The 16,971-nt window shown below is 39.6% G+C and overlaps 1 protein-coding gene across 19 annotated transcripts in view; it reads right to left on the reverse strand.

The window, feature by feature from the left end:
- The window catches only part of TENM3 (teneurin transmembrane protein 3), a 1,383,253-nt gene that overhangs the window by 178,569 nt on the left and 1,187,713 nt on the right, over positions 1–16,971 (reverse strand). For 16 of the 19 annotated variants that reach the window (XM_072123399.1, XM_072123501.1, XM_072123484.1 and 13 more), the window contains one exon: positions 16,617–16,715. The exons of the other annotated variants lie outside the window; for them this stretch is intronic. In XM_072123399.1, the coding sequence (XP_071979500.1) occupies positions 16,617–16,715 (99 nt within the window). The remainder of the gene's footprint in view (positions 1–16,616; positions 16,716–16,971) is intronic. 19 annotated transcript variants of the gene reach the window in all.

The raw sequence follows: 16,971 nt of genomic DNA on the forward strand, positions 1-16,971 counted from the left end.
TTAATGATAAATTAGAATAGTAATGTGCACCACTGTTTAGGCTACCTTCAGTGGGGGCCATCACCAGATTTTGCGCCCAAGGGCCTCCACCTATCTTTATCCGGCCCTGAGTGAGTTTATTCATCGATTCAGTACGAATCTGTCGATTTTCAGGCATTGAATCAAATCTGAATATTTTTAATAAATTATTCACTTCAAATGAATCTTGTATATAAGATATTGACAGAAGTGTTATAAATCTGTTGAAATGGTTTCTGTTATTATCAGTTCGGCTTCTGTTATTATCATTTTGTGCAAACAGAAAATTTTTATAAATTCCTAAAAACTAACAAGACAAGATCAGACATTTGTATGAAAGTGTTCTGTGTTAGAGGGCTAGAAAGGGGTTTATACCAATTTCCAGGACAATTAAATAAACATGGATTTGGACTCAATAGAGTCTTTCAAAAAATTTGACAAAGCTTATTGGCTTTTATTGATCTTAGATATAATCATCCCATACACTGATGGAGATACTCGCATTCTTATGTATGAAAATATCATATTATATATATATGAAAGAGCAAATCACCAGAGCAGGCAAACTACTAAATCAGACTGATTGTATATGTTATATATCAATGGGTATTACAGTGAAATACTATACCCTGACTTATGCCAAACTGGACCAGGAATGAGGTTACTACCTTCAGAGTAAGCATCAATCAATGCCAAAAATAGCCTATAAAATAAGAACGGAAGAAGATGACTAGATATCAGATCACCTCTCTAGTAAAGTGCCAAAAATGTTCAGTAGAGTAATGTTTGCCAGCGTTTCTCAACTCCAATTTTCATGTACACTCTTAAAAGTCAGTTTTAAAATGAAAAGTTTTAAAGTTTCTAAGCATTTTACAGGTGTTGCAGTGCATCACGGACTTGTTGGGATAACTTTAGATCCGTCCTTGAGAAATTCTGGTCCAGATTCTTGAGTTTCGAAAAGGATGTTAAAGTATCTCTGCACTCTGACAGATTCCTGTTATGACCTTTCTGAGCTTGTATCCAAAATTCTACTTGTTCTATACTTGTTCTATATTTTACTATATACTACAAGGTGAAAAAAAACCCCATAAATATAGTAAAGAATACTGCCTCTGTAGTCATGGTCGGCCATTGTCGTCAATGCTGATTGGTAAATGGAGAAAATATTTCCAAGAGTAATCTAATGAAACTATTTCAGATGTAGAGATTTCCATGGTCAGATGTTTCTCAAATACAAAAGTAAAGCTTCTAAGAGAAATGCAGTTTTTATCATATGTTTATGGAGCCTTAGTTTCTACAGTCTAAGTTAACCTTTAAAGATCTACACATTCCCCATAATTACAATACAAGATCTACTATTACCCTTAAAATAAAAAAAATGTTTTCATCAATCTCAAAAAGACCTCCATGAATAGGAACTTATTGTCAATTGTAGATTCAAGGGCAGTAAACAATGCAGATGATAACAATAGGGAATTTGAGTTGAGTTCTGAACCTATATACTGGCAGTGTAACTAATTCCTATTAATCTTGACTAGTAAATAAACCAATATACAGCAATATCTATATCATTGTGTCTTCTAGGTTACAAAGTTGCATAAATGTAATTCTGTTCCAGATCATTGCATAAATTTAAACTTCACCGTGTGGTTCTGAGGACATAAAAAATGCACACATTGCTACTTTTCATAGTCGACCTTTAGAAGGGTGCCTGATGCATTAGGGTGGCACAACTAAGCTATTTGTAAAGCTTATCCTTTGCTAAAAAAGCACTTTTTTATATGTGAAAGCAGCAATCTGTGCTGAGTGTTGGGTTCTGCTCTCCTTTTATGTATCTATATGCTTCCTGAACAATGACTCATCGTTACAGAAGTGGTGACACAGTAATGTGCTTTTAATCTATGGAAAAACATGAAATAAATCAATGGGGCAGCGCCTACGACATTGTTACAATGCAGCCTGGGATGTTCAGCACCATGGACAGGGCTGGAGGCTGCTACACCAGAAGCTCTCATCCATGTCATGTTTCCTGGATATCATTACAAGGAGGTGAAGTAATTTGTTGACATTGTGATATACCTGCACTCCTGAATTTCAAAGGTGTAAGATGGAAGGATATTTCTAGAAAGAATCTTTCAAGCTTTTTCCCCCCCAGTAAAATTCTTTGTTTAAGATGTGAAAATATCAGAACCTTTTATGGACTTCTACCAAATGCCATGAAGGCCGTTGCTTTAAGGGGTCTTCTAGCTATTTCATCATTTATTCATTAGGGAGTACAATAGAGAACAACAAAACAATACTCAACATTCAACAGCCCCCCGCCACTGTTGAGATGCTGCACAATCCCTGTTGCTCTCAAACTTCCAGCTCGAGTTCGGGTGCACCCTGCACAAACCCAGGCACATTACCAGATTGGCTGCTGAACAGCCAATCCAACAAATCTACACACTTAGCTACTAGCCTTGGCTATCATCGGCCAAGGGAACACCCCTGGCCGATTAAAACCATGGCTAGTTGCTATGGGTGTTATTATGGCGGATTGGCTGTTTGCCAGCCCACCCAGCAATGTATTCGGGTGGTGCAGGGTGCAACCGAACCAAAATGGGAAGTTCAGGTCTCCTCATCTCTAGTCACCAGGTATAGAAGAGCACCTACGACCCAAGCAACATCTTAACCACAGGAAGGGGAAATGTTGAGAGGTGAATACTATTGTGTAACTGCTTAAAAAAAAACCTATTAGAATAGCACTCCTCACCCCGTACATCCCTTAGGAGCAATACAGGCTCTCTCTCTTCCTCTCTCCATATATTTAATATAGGACCTGCTCTATAATTTCCGGCCACCTGACTATGGTACAGAGAAACCACCTCGCCTTGTCTTGACAGTGCATAGTCAATGATGGGAGTGAGCCTCAATTTTCGCGGTTTGTGGTGGCACAGTTGTGTGTATGGGGCCCAACTGTTGATAAACCAGAGCAGAGCTGTAGGACAGTGATTGTGGTGTAAATGAATCAATGTATTCAGTAAATATAAACTACTGTTCACACTACCAATCTCAGAGTAACTGTCTCTGTAACTGGTTCCCTTTGCTCCTTGAACACTGTTGATTTCTTCACTACTGGATGTTCTTTTTTGACTTTACAGTGGTGACCCGGACCCTTCAATAATTACAATCACTACCCAACTGTGTCAGTATTACAGCATACCTTAAGAATAAAGTGTTATTAACCTATGAGTGCCCTCCTGCTCTCATTTTCTACTTATACAATAAGGATACATTCACGGCATGTACGGCAAACCTATTGTCACTATTCCACAACACATGCCATACTTCTACCTTGCCCTTGTGCTGTTCCACATACTGAGTGACTGCATTCAGACTGAATAAAGACACATTACTGTGACAAGTAAACAGCATTTCTGTTACATGTAATAGGTTACTACTGAGACTGCGGCACATTTCGGTTGGTAAATAGTATTCAGACATATAGAATTGACACCGGCTTTAACATGTAGATAGGGAGAAAATTATTGGTTGACAATTCGGCTAAGTACTGCTGATTACAGAGATGAAGTGAGATAAATCAGGGGTCAGCTTTACAAAGTAAAACGGTTGCCTACTGTAATGCATTGTGGCAGAGCTAATTCCAGACTGGAAAATGTTTTAATAGATGCTTTCGAGTTAAGACATTTTAACTGCCTACTTTTCAGAACTGGGTTTCCACCTGCCACAGAATTACCGCCACTGACGTCTGATGGGAGCAATGGAGGGACATCACTGATTGCCAAAATTTTCAAAACTTATATCAAGACCCACTGCCATTTGACATTGGTGGGGTTTTATCTGACAAGCTCAATGTGATTCTATGAAAGGAGGCCTAATGCTTTCATACATGAACCCAACAACTATTTCTCCAAACCTATCATACACATGCATGCCCGGCTCTTCTAAGCATGCATGTATTCTTCTATAACCTCTGGTGCAAACTCATCTCTTTAATGTGAACCTCTCACGTTGAAATGCTGTTCTATCGGCAGGCATCAAGAAGGAGAAACTAAGCAGATTGGGCATGCAGGCAGCATGTTATAGAGCATTAACAGCTGACAGATTATACATGGTGCTCTATCTGCAGGCAGTATTTTATATAGGGGAGCTGAGCATATTGGATATAGTGAGCATATTGGATTTAGTGCTGTTCCTCAGGCAGTCTGTTATAAAGAAAGAATAGCTGGGAAGATTGTACACAGTGTCCTATCTGCAGGCAGTATGTTATAGGGCAGGGAGAGCTGGAAGATTGTACATATTGTCTTATCTGCAGACAGCGTGTTATAGAGCAGGAATTGTTGGTAGATTGTACATTATGTCCTATCTGCAGGCAGCATGTTATATAGCAGGAGGAGCTTAGCAGATTGGATATAGTGCTTATCTGCAGGCAGTATGTTATAGAGAAAGAGGAGCTGTGCAGATTGTACACAGTAGCCTCTCTGCAGGCAGCATGTTATAGAGCAGGAGGAGCTGGCAGATTGTCTATAGTACCCTACCTGCAGGCAGCAAGTTATAAGGCAGGAGTAGCTAAGCAGATTATACATAGTGCCCCACATGCAGGAACTGTGTTATATTGCAGAGGGAACTGAGCAGATTGTACATAGACAGAAAGCATGTTATAGAACAGGAGAAACTTTGCCATATTCAGGAATATAAATTTTCCAATGCTGTAAATGTATAAAGAAACAGCTTTCCATCTTGCTCAATGTCTGCAGTTTTGCAGGGCCAAAATTACTGACAGAGTCCCTTTAGGAACAAGGCATTAGGCATGTTGGAATTCAACATTTGGAATTCCTGATCATTTTAAATGCCTGAATAATAAACACTAGTTTATGATGACAGTAGTCTAATGAATATGGATCATATTGCGGTCTATTATTGGGAAATCCCTTGAAAGTCCCTATAGAAGTCATTTCATTCCTGTAAACCTGCTACTCATAACATACTCTGACAACCTGTAGCTGCAGAGTAACAAGACGAAGATCACTACAGCGCCTACAGTCTATAGGATATGGAAAGCATGTACAGTATAGTCATAATATTAGTATTCAGGTAAAGCCTTCTTCCGGAGGTGTCCCTGCAAGTTCAAGAACCACAATAATAGACTCTGTTTGTTTATTCGAAGAGCAAAATACATTTTCTAACGTTCTGCTAAACCACGGCCCAAAAGAATCAGATTTATCTCTCTATTCACACATTTTCAAGGATAATACTTAAGATCTTGTCAATTTGTTTGACAACATGTCAACAAATTTTCCCTGCTTTCAGTCCGATATCATTTGGCTACTTAAGTCCCATGTGTTTGGAAGCCCTTAAGCTAGGATGATTTCAAATTACCACTGATGTTATTACAGATGTGTCAGGTTTGATGAAGTCTGTCGAGAGGGGCTGAGAACAGGGCTACGGAGAAGAAACCTTGTGAAATGTATTAGAGCCTTGTTCCTGACACAACACCTTCAATAATTACCAGGAAGCGACAGGTGGATTTACATAGTTATTAGCCCTTTAATAATAGGTGACTAATCAACTTGCCAGGATAACTTATCATTGGATTTGTCTGTATCTCTTATTTATAAAGCAATACAATAGATTAGGAGCAAGGATTTCTATAAAAGACGTGCTCTTAACAAGGTTACTGTCGAGAAGGAAAAATAATTGCTTAGAAATCCTGTATTGTGTGTTCAAAAACCATTGAAAGCCTTAGAAATAATCAAACCATAGCAAAGACTAATATTTATATATCCAAGGGGATAAGATCTCATTGGAATCCCATTCAATGAAAGCAATTTGAGGTCACTATGCTGAGGAGAATAATAGCTAAATACTAACTCAATGTTTGGACTTCCATCTATTGGTGCACAATTTGCCGGGTAAACTAAGAACCTCCGACTTCTCAGTATTTCTGGTACACAGTTGTGCACCAAGATGATTTCTATGCCAGGTTCCTGCCACAGACCATAGTAAATGCGTCAGTAAGATGGTGGGAGAGCAGAGTAATGGTATAAGTAAACTCTCAATTCCTGTCCCTGGATTCTTCTCCAAGAATTGCAACTTTTTCCTGCCTAGTACACCAGAATTCTGCCATACGAGGCAAGATAAGTGACACTCCAGACTCTTTAAGATTCCAAAACTAGACTGAATATCACAGTTTTGTTTCATGCTTATATGGGGTTGTCTGGAAAGAGAAAACATTTCAAAAAGTAAAATTGTAAATTAATGCACAGTAATTCTGAATACTTCCCAGGCGGATGGATTCAAATCTCCATTCCTGGCCTCAAAATTTAGATGTCTGTTAAATCAGAGTTTCAACCTAACTTCAAGTGGCTAGGTTGCTTTCGGTAATCGCACTGGTCCAACATGACAGGAAGTCCCTTAACCAAATATGTAAGGAGTAGAGCGCCTCTGAGAGGTGCTTAGAACCCCAATTCAAGAGCAGCGGGGAGGATCCATTCCAAAATGCACATTCGTTTAGACTTAAAGGGAACCAGATCATCTTTTTGAACCTCCTCCATGTCCCTACAGACAATAATTAGCAAATCCACTAACTGTTTTATAAAACTTCTAGCATTAGTGGGTTTAGAAAATAAAAGCCCATCCTCCCAGTCACCTCATGTCAGCATGTCTGCACTGTATCCACAAAAGGAGGCAGCAGAGGAGTGGGCAAGGAGTGAATGTTGGGAGGTGAGGAGATGATCATTTTGCAAAAGAGGGAGGGAGCTGAACACTCCCCAGGGACACAGGTCACAAGCTGGCAGGGAGCCAGCTAAACTTTAATCTAAGTTATTATTTGAACCACTAACTCCAGAAGTTTTATAAAAATAGTTTGGGGATATGCTGTTTATTGTCTGTAGGGATATGGAGAAAGCTCAAAAAGGTGGCCAGGTTCTCTTTAAATGACACATTTTACATAGTTTACCAGCAAAACATGTGCTCATTACCAATCACAAGTGATTCGGTCTTTATGCATCTGGAATCGTGAGAACCACCTCCCTACTTCACTGGAATTGCGAACCTAAACATAATTCAAAGGCAAAAAATGAACAGGGCATGTGGAAAAAGATCAATCACTGCACACTAGGTCAACAAATCCCACAACATGATGGAGATCATCTTCTGAAATCCATTGCCTACCAATCTCACTGCCAATGGTGTCAACAACTGGACATCTATCACCCCAAGGGTTTCTCCCGTTGTCTTCTTGGAAATACAAGACCAAAGCTGCAGCACTAAGACAAAAGAGACAGAAGGAGAACCAACATTGCACTCTAAGATAATAAAAAGTGAGGATATAATTTAGTTTTACAACATAAATTGGAAGTTCTACACTTTTTATAAACACCAGCAGTGGAGTTTCTTTCTGGGTCTAAAACTTATATTAAAGGAACACAACTGGAAAGCGATTTTACCCTGATCTAGCAGAAATCTTTAGATAAATTATTCGACATCCACATCACGGCACCATGCAAGCTCCTGTTTACTTGAGATCATTGGCCACAAAAGCTGCAAATGCCTTTGAAGTGAGGGGCTACCATCGTAGCCTACAGACACAGGCGCAGCTAATTCCCAGTGTCATGCTTTTTGTGATCTTGTAGCTAATTAATCACATAGAAGAAGCTGAGGACGGCTCTAAAGGCCAGCACAGCAGGCACCTCACTATTTTATTTATCAGCTTTTCATATAGATTGCCAGTGGGCTAATGGGCACAAGGGCATACATGCCGCATGTATAGATGATATACGGTATATGCAGACAGATCCCGCTTATGTATATTATATCCTTTATGAAAAATATATGGTTGGCAATTAGAGCAGAGGAGAAGCACAGCCTGAAACTTCTGCAGGAGCTCATCCTGGATAGAAAGCTGAAGCGAAAGATGAAATGACAGCCATGCCCGTCTGTATCAAATCCTGTCGCCTGTGGGGGGACCTTATTTACTGTACCAGCTACCTGTGATATGTTAGGATGCAGCGAAAATTCCTTCTACAATCAGCCGTCCAACCTTCCTAATGTACACAGATTGGAGAGACAGCCAAGTGACAGCAGATCTCAGTCAGGTTTAAGTGTAAATAATAAGGTCATCTTCTATTTCCCACTTAATCCTTTATCATGACAAGCGGAAAATAGTTATATCTTCCAAGTAGGGAGGGAGAAAGAACGGAGACTGTCCTACAGATAGGAAGGTGTTATCCACTCACCTCCTGCTACGTGCTAGGAAACAGAAGATACAAATGTTTCATCTGATTCTCACTGGCAATGAGATGTTGTGTACAGATGATTTCCATGCACATTCCTTAGATTAGATCCATGAACTCGCTGGTTTTATACCGGGAGCAGATCGGAAGGGGCTGAGGAGAATGTACACAGTGTTCTGCAGGCAGAATGTTATAGAGCAGGACGTGCAGAGGAGATTATACATTGGGGCACATTTACTAAGAACAGTGCAGTCTGTACTTAGTCTGTACTATTCACTATTTCTGGCGCACCTTCTGCATGAATCTAGCGCCCCCTAGAGAGTACACCACTTATTTTTTTTGGTGCAGCTTTAACATAGGGCAGTGATGGCTAACCTACAGCACTGGTGCCAGAGGTGGCACTTAGAGCCCTTTCTGTGGGCACTCAGGCCATCACCAGAGATGGCTCCAGGTATCTCCAAGACAGACCAGGACTTGCCGTGCCCAGAGCTTTTTTAAAGTGACAGGACTACCTGGGACTATTTTCTGCTTTATTGGTGTCCTCAGGGGCTGGCATCAATGAAAACTGTGACAGAGAAGGGAGTATAAATCACAAATTAAATTTCTATGTTGGCACTTTGCGATAAATAAGCGGGTCTTTGTTGTAGTTTGGGCACTCGGCCTCTAAAAGGTTTGCCATCACTGACATAGGGTGTGCAAATATTTCTGTCAGACATTGCATGTTAAATCTGTCTGACTTAGTACAGGAACGCCCAGAAATCTGTGTGGCATGAAGCATAGTACAGCTGAGCCACAAAATGGTCACATGCGATACATGTGGAGTGGTCCCTTCTTAAATACATGTGCAAGCAGTTTGGATCTAAAAGAATGTGCAAAGTCCGACACAAAACTGGCGCAAAGCCCTTAGTAAATGTGCCCCATAGTGTGCTGGTAGAATGTTATAGAGCAGGAAGTGCAAATAAGATTGTACATATGGTAGTGTCCTATCAGTTGGGAGGATATTTTGGAGAAAGAGGCAGTGAGCAGATAATGCATATTGTCCTATCTGCAATCAGCTTTTTATGGAGCAGAAGGCACTGAGTAGATTGTACATAGTGCCCTATCTGCAGTTACATGTTATAGAGGTGGAGGAGCTGAGCAGACTGTAAATTATAACTTTTCTGCAGAAAGTGTGTTATAGAGCAGGAGCAGCTCAGCAGATTGTATATAGTGTCATATTTGCAAGCAGCACATTATAGAGCAGTAGGAGCTGAGCAGATTGTTCATAGTATTCTTTCTTCCGGCAGCATATTATAGAGCAAGAGGAACTAAGCAGGTTATCCAAAATGTCTTATCTTAAATCTGTATGGAATAGAGCAGGAAAAGATAGCAGATTCTACATTGTTCTATGTGTTGTCAGCATTTTATAGAGCAGGAGGGGCAGACCAATATATATATATATATATATATATATATATATATATATGGAAAAGTAGTTGCAGCACTCAAGAATTTCGGTATGGGTGCACATCCAGGGGCCAGGACGAGTGGTCCCAAAATAATTAGCTTGAGAAAGGCTCCAGGCCATGGGAGCCGAAACGTGGCTTGGCACATGTTGGAATAAACTACCATTTTCTTCCACAAGTCTTTGGAGTGCTGCCATTTTTTCTTTTATATATACATGTATATATACATATGATTGGAGCAATATTATCTATCCTATAGTCCCTAAAGTCACCAGTATTGACACATGGATGGCTTAGGATCTTTTATTTTACCTTAACTTTTTTTGTATTAACAATGTGGATGTTTCTCTCCTGTCTCCGTGTCTTATATTGCAGTACCAGCTGCTAGATCTCTCACTGCTCCTGGGCAGGACACTAGATAACTATGGGCTCATATCATAGCAGATTGTGCCTTTCAGTTCCATACTTAAGGTCTTCTTATAAATCCCATTTATTTTAGAACTATAAAGCATTGCTTCCTCTATACACTCAGCCATGTTCTATTAGATTGAGTCTTCCTGTATCTGGGTCCTTGTAAAGTCTGGGGAAGGAGGAACAATTTAATGACAAGGGTTTAACCACTACATCCTCAGCTCCGGCGAAAACATATAAATGCTTATTACTGAGTAGAAGGGGAGGAAGATGAGATATTTCAGCAGTTCTGCCGCTGCTCATAAAATGTTACACAGATCCAGAACATCCCAGCGCTGAATCGCATCCACCTCCCTGGTAACTTTTTTCCTAAATGTAGATGCTGCGTATTGTTCCACCGGTCAATTGTTTATGTCATATTATGGCCAATTGACAGGAAGGACCTTGTAAGATACATATAAGGGCTTCTTTAAATAGCAGGCGGTAAAGAGAGCGCTCCATCTCTTGACTTTATCCGGTGCGCACGTCTGCACAGATTCTCATTATCTCATCCACCGCCACGCGGGTCCCTTCTACAATGAACAGATTGAAAGGATAGTAGGAGTTCAGGGGAAGAGAAAGAGCTGGGGCCAGTACAATCACAATCAAAGAAACATGTTTGAAGAAGAAAATAACTAAATGCCTACCTAGCCATCTGCACATACTGTACGCTATTCAATCCCCGGATAAATATTTTTCTTTTTAATAAAGCCATCTGCATAATGGGAATCCATCATGCTGAACAAACTCCAATACTACGCCTGACAGCGACAATGACCATAGACCTTCCCAAGGGGAATAAATCGATTCTTGTACTTCAAATGAAGCACTTTCAAAGGTAATACAAGAGTTTACTTATACAGTAATGCCTACATGAGTGGTATATTTCATATAGAATGACGGTAGCTTAGGGACGGTTTATATATATGTCCCTAATAGGGATATACACTGATGCTGGTCATTACCCCTATGCCATCCATGGTAGTTTAAGGGGACCTAGGAGAAGTATATGACATAATGAACCACTACCAGTATCTTGTCAAGCAGCACAACACCTTCCACATTAAGTTTCCTTCATAGGCCATCATGGTGGTATCATCTAACCTGGAATTTAGTGCTGAAGTCAAGCTCTCCCTCAGATCAGCCCCCTCTGCTGTGATTGACATCTTGCACCAAATCCCAGCTTTCTGTTTCAGATATAACTATCAAACACCTATAGGCCTGGGCATAGATTTGTTCTGTTCAGCTCTGTCTGCTCTCTTTAACATGCTGCAAAGGGGCTACTATATACAATCTGTTCAGCTCCTCCTGCTCTATAACATGCTGCTTGCAGATAAGACACTATGTTCAATCTCCTCAGCTCCTCCTGCTGTATAACATGCTGCCTGCAGATCAGACACTATGTACAATCTGTTCAGCTCCTCCTGCTCTAAAACATGCTGCTTGTAGATAGGACACTATGTACAATCTGCTCAGCTCCTCCTGCTCTATAACATGGTGCTTGCAGATAGGACACTATGTACAATCTGCTCAGCTCCTCCTGCTCTATAACATGGTGCTTGCAGATAGGACACTATATACAATCTTTCCTCTCCTCCTGCTCTAAAATGCTGCCTGCAAATTTAACACTATGAATAATCTGCTCTGCTGATGCTGCTTTTTACCATGCTGCTTTCAGATAGGACACTTCATACAGTCTGCTGGGCTCCTCCTGCTCTATAACATGCTGCCTGCAGATAGGACGCTATTTACAATCTGCTCAGCTCCTCCTGCTCTATACCATGGTGCCTGCAGATAGAACACCATGCACACTCTGCTTAGCTCCTCCTGCTCTATAACATGATGCTACAGATAGGACACTATGTACAAACTGTTCAGCTCCTCCTGCTCTATAACCTGCTGCCTGCAGATAGGACACTATGTACAATCTGCTCAGCTCCTCCTTCTCTATAACCTGCTGCCTGCAGACAGGACACTTTGTACAATCTGCTCAGCTCCCCCTGCCCTATAACATGCTGGCTGCAAATAGAACACTTTGTACAATATACTCAGCTCCTCCTGCTCTATAACCTGCTTCCTGCAGATTCTCAACTCTTTTAGCTGTATAACATGCTGCCTGCACAGTGGAAAACCTTTTTATAGTGCCTCATTCCATTTAACTAAGCATAAAGTTTTGTTCTCTGTGTCTCAGTTGGTATTTTATTCTTTATGTGCATATAAAGTTGTCAAAGTATCTTGTAGTAACTTGAAACATGGAAATATTGTATAAACATGTGCAGCATAGAAGTGCATTCATGGTCCTTCCAGTCATGTTACAATATTACAATTCTCTGAGCTTTTTGCTAGTAGCGACATTTATGTAACTGGATTAACCCATTATCAAAACATGCTGTGCTGACAAGCTATGTATACAAGGTTACCATTGGTATTAGGATCAGTGCAACATGAATGATACAATGTAAGAGTGAGTCATGGAAAACAAAACAATGCTTTCAGGTTTGACACGTCATGTACTGAAATATTGAAAGAAAAGTTGTAATGCTAAACTATAGATAGCGCATGATTATTTACCTGGGAATCAGGTGGGTTACTGGAAAGATGTAGATAGAAGGAAACTTTTTTTTTCAAATTTTTGTTTTCAAATCATCAACTTTCAACTTATGTCCAGTCCAGGATTTTGAGATCCTGCTATTAATGGGGAGTCTACAGTCACAGGTCATGCAAAAACACTATGGGGGTAGGGGGGGTCCGACCCTAATATCTAATAAGAGGGTCCCAGAGGCCTTTTAGTAAATAAGGGCACAAACTTTGCCAGTTCAGACCTATAGACCAGGTCTGAAGTTGCAGAGTTTTTTGCTGTAGCCTCTGTTGGTGGGCCGGGCGTCCACACCACTGCACACCTTGGGGAAACAGAAAAACTGGCGGGGAAGATGAGATTTATGTGCCTTCTGTGTCTAAAAACTGGCATAGAAGGCATAACAAATACACTTCCACCAGTGTATGAAGTCAGAAGTGGGCATCAAATGAATAGTGTGGAAGGTAAGGGGGGGGGGGGCTACGTCACTGCTTTGATATTGATGATCCCCATCTAAGGATAGTTTATCAATGTTAAAATCCGTGAAAAGCCAATAAGGTCCCAATTCATAGAAGAAGAAAGTTTTGCCAAAATTTTTGAAGGTATAATGTATAGCAAAGGACTCTATTGCATGTTGAAGAACTTGGAGATTTTTGAGTCTATTACAAGTGAGGAAATTATTAACAGATATGATGTTTCCTCATCCAACTCTTGAATCAACATATCCAAAGAATTGTCACAATGAGCTATTTTTATTTTTATAAAATTTTCTGTATCATCGGTTGTATTAGGACTCAGATCCTGCCATGAGTTTTGTTGGTCTATTTCCACATTGAATCTCATAGGAAATAGAAGTCTTTGATCTTATTTGCACTAAGTGAAACATAGAAACATCTTAACACCGGGTAAACATTTTGTTTCCCCGAAACATAAAGCTCTACAAAAACCATGTGACACTTAACAAGTTCAACAACATACAAAATTTCCATGTAAACAAAGTACAAGTGACAAAAAAACCTGAAAAAATCTGTAACGCTTCTGGCTGTGGCACGCTACGTTCAAGCATTGTCACGCTGTTTGTGAGTTTGTATTCTCAAATCTATTATGTTCTCAAACTGATGCGCTATTATCTTTGGACAACTTTCACACCAGGAGGTGATCCCTGGCAGCGTAATTTCGAAAATGAAAAGCTTACAAACAAGATAAATCTCATTGCTATGTTACCTGAATTAATATCACCTGACAGTCATTTCAACGAATGCAAAGCTCGACGAAAGCTATTTCCAGACTGCAGCTCCGTGCTGTAAACAACTATAATAAACTCCAATCTGCATATTTCCATAGTTAATAAGATTCCTGTATATGACAAATAATAGGCCGACAATCAGAAGTCAATGGATGTAGCGGGGAGCAGGGCTGTATTACGGCACAACACGCAGGCGTCCTGATTACATTTCTTACAGCTCGGGAAACCGCTCAGGCTCCGATTCTTATTACTTCCCTGCTATAAGGTTCAATCTGTGATCATCTACTTTAATAAACACATTTCCTCTCCCATAAAGATGTCCTGTCAGAAGCTTTTTAACCGCCATTTAGATTTCTATTATTTTGTTTTCACGCTGCTTTCCTGTAGATTCTCTGCAATCTTTCGGAAGCCAGAACACAACAGAATGACCAGCAAATGTTATGCAGACACTTGGGGGGGGGCCGGACTAATTATGTCTTGTTCAATCAGGATTTGCGACCCCCTCTTTCCCACAACAACCTAATGCCAAGTGGGAACAACAGGGTTGGACACAAAATAGGACTGTGTAGGGATACAAAATTTTCTATAGCTTGCACCAGATTGTAACACAGGTTATGAGTGATATCTACGAAGAAGATCAAGACTGACGCACAGCAAGGTGAGTAAAAAAAGTTATCATATCCTATAAATAATCTATAAACTTCACCTACAGCATACTATACAACATATTTTAACTTTAGCTCTATAGATGTTCAATATCTCTTCTTGCAGTGGTAGGAATGGCCGTCGTTTACGTCTAGAAGATAAAAATCAGTCCTTGTCACGCAGCAGACACGCAAGTAGGTGGTTCATTATGGTTACAGTATAGATTTCGGATCTCTATTTTGTAATGAGAAATGCGATCACGTAAAAAAAGACACCCAGAAGTCAACATTGGAGGTTAACGCAAAAAAAATTAGAAAATTAGGAAATTATATAGTTGTGCCTAAAAAACTTTCACTCTTTGAAGTTTAATTAATATAAGATTTATGGTGGTATTTAATATTATACTTTATGATAAAAAGATGCAGAGAGGTAAATATCATATTTTCTGAGATAGATTTAGAAGAATTATAGACCATTAAAGGGGTATTCTGGGATATTAAACGTCTGGAAAAGGTGCCCTCCCATGATTGACTAATATGGGGGATAAATGACCGCACAGTCCTCCCGCTTTAATTATACTAGGTTGGATTTACATAGGGTAGGGTACTTTGTGTATTTCCTTCCCTTCCCCCTTTTTCTATTTTTGCAGGTATTGGTTTGGTCCGACTCACCTGTAAAATCGGTAAAGTTGGTATGCTCTACCTGTAAGATTTGGGGTTTCTGGGCAGAAGATCGTCGATATGTTTCTGATTGGTAGGGATTCGGGGGGGGGGGGGAGTATTTAAACAGCAGTCTCCATAGGGTGACTGCCAGAAGTCTTTGTGAGTCAAGAAGAAGAGCCCACCCTCCCTTAACTTCTTGTGTTATGAACTGTCATGGTAGTTTGTTAGTGGGGCATTGTCACCCAGCAATACTGGGTGGACTTGGTTTTGCATTCAATAAAATTGAAGTTATGATGTTTTAAATAATATTTTAATTATTTATTACTAATGAATTTATTTAATTTAAATAATTATTTCATGAATGTATTTATTGTAACCCTTTAATAAACACCATGGCCATTAACTATTCAAAAAGAGCTTGGTTGTGTATTTATTTTTTTCAATGGGGGTTGGGGTTGAGCTGCCATGATACAAAAACCCACAATGTTATAAATAAACGAATATAACAAAACTCAATGTCATTAGTCACACAATTTAGCTTAATTAGTTAGATTTTTTAATTCACAAAATTTTTGTGGGATTGCAAAAGTAGGTGGAATTATCCTCAAGATGGCCGCCACTGGAAACTACAAGTCCCGTGATCCTTCAGTTCTCAGTAACAGCACTGCTGTTACCATAGTAATGATGTGTAGCTACCATCACTACACCATGCTTCACTGAGATGACGTCTCACCACAACACTGGCCATACTGGATGCACTGCAACCAACCAACTACAGCCAATCACATCACCTGCCCAGGAAGATGCAGGACATGTGATGCGGACATGTGACCAGTGGTCAACTTCTGTCCTGTGTCTGCTCCGTGCGGAGAAAATCAATGGACTGATTAAAGGGCCAGTAGTATTTTAATTCTTCATTACAGTCTATGTCCACGGCATATTCTGCTAAGGGGAGCGACATTTTAAATAACAATTTACTACATATTAGTTTATATTTTAAGGATCTATTTGTATCGGGCTACTCTAAATCTACAAGCTGCCATATATTACTGAGAAAACATTATAAGGGATAACAAATGTTAAGATATTTTGTACAAATTCTTTAAATGGTATGTATATATATAAGTAAATTATTTTGTAGTGAATATAATATATAAAATTGTAAACAACCCATGTGAACAGAAACCAATTTGGAACCATGAAGAGACAATGGGTTAGGGTGTCAATATGAAAAAAATGGGGTTTTTTGGTTGTCAGAAATTATAAATCCAGCCCTGCCTGCTGGAATTTACAATTATGCATGGGTGTAGCAGGAAAGGAACATATAGAGACACATACCCATCCCCATAGTCGCCATCATGGCAAGGTGGTGGAAACACAGCCATCTCTATAAGGTTGTCATGCCCATTTTCAAGAACTGGGTGATTGACTAATTTTCTATAAGAAAAACATTATTAACATTAAAATATGTTCAGGTAAAAAAACATACAAAAATAGTAGTTGTTATAAATCAGGAAACAATGGGGCACATGTATCATAAGTCTGGCTTTTTCTGTTTTTGAAACTTTTCTTGAATTTCCTGCTGGTCAGATGTATCTTAGCTTTTTTTTCTTATTGATACATGTAGCGTTTGGTCTCCAGTGAATTTGCGACTTTTTAAAACATTTATAAAATCTCTAAAAGTCGATAATTT

The sequence above is a fragment of the Engystomops pustulosus genome, chromosome 1, assembly GCF_040894005.1.
Source record: "Engystomops pustulosus chromosome 1, aEngPut4.maternal, whole genome shotgun sequence".
Classification (NCBI taxonomy): domain Eukaryota; kingdom Metazoa; phylum Chordata; class Amphibia; order Anura; family Leptodactylidae; genus Engystomops; species Engystomops pustulosus.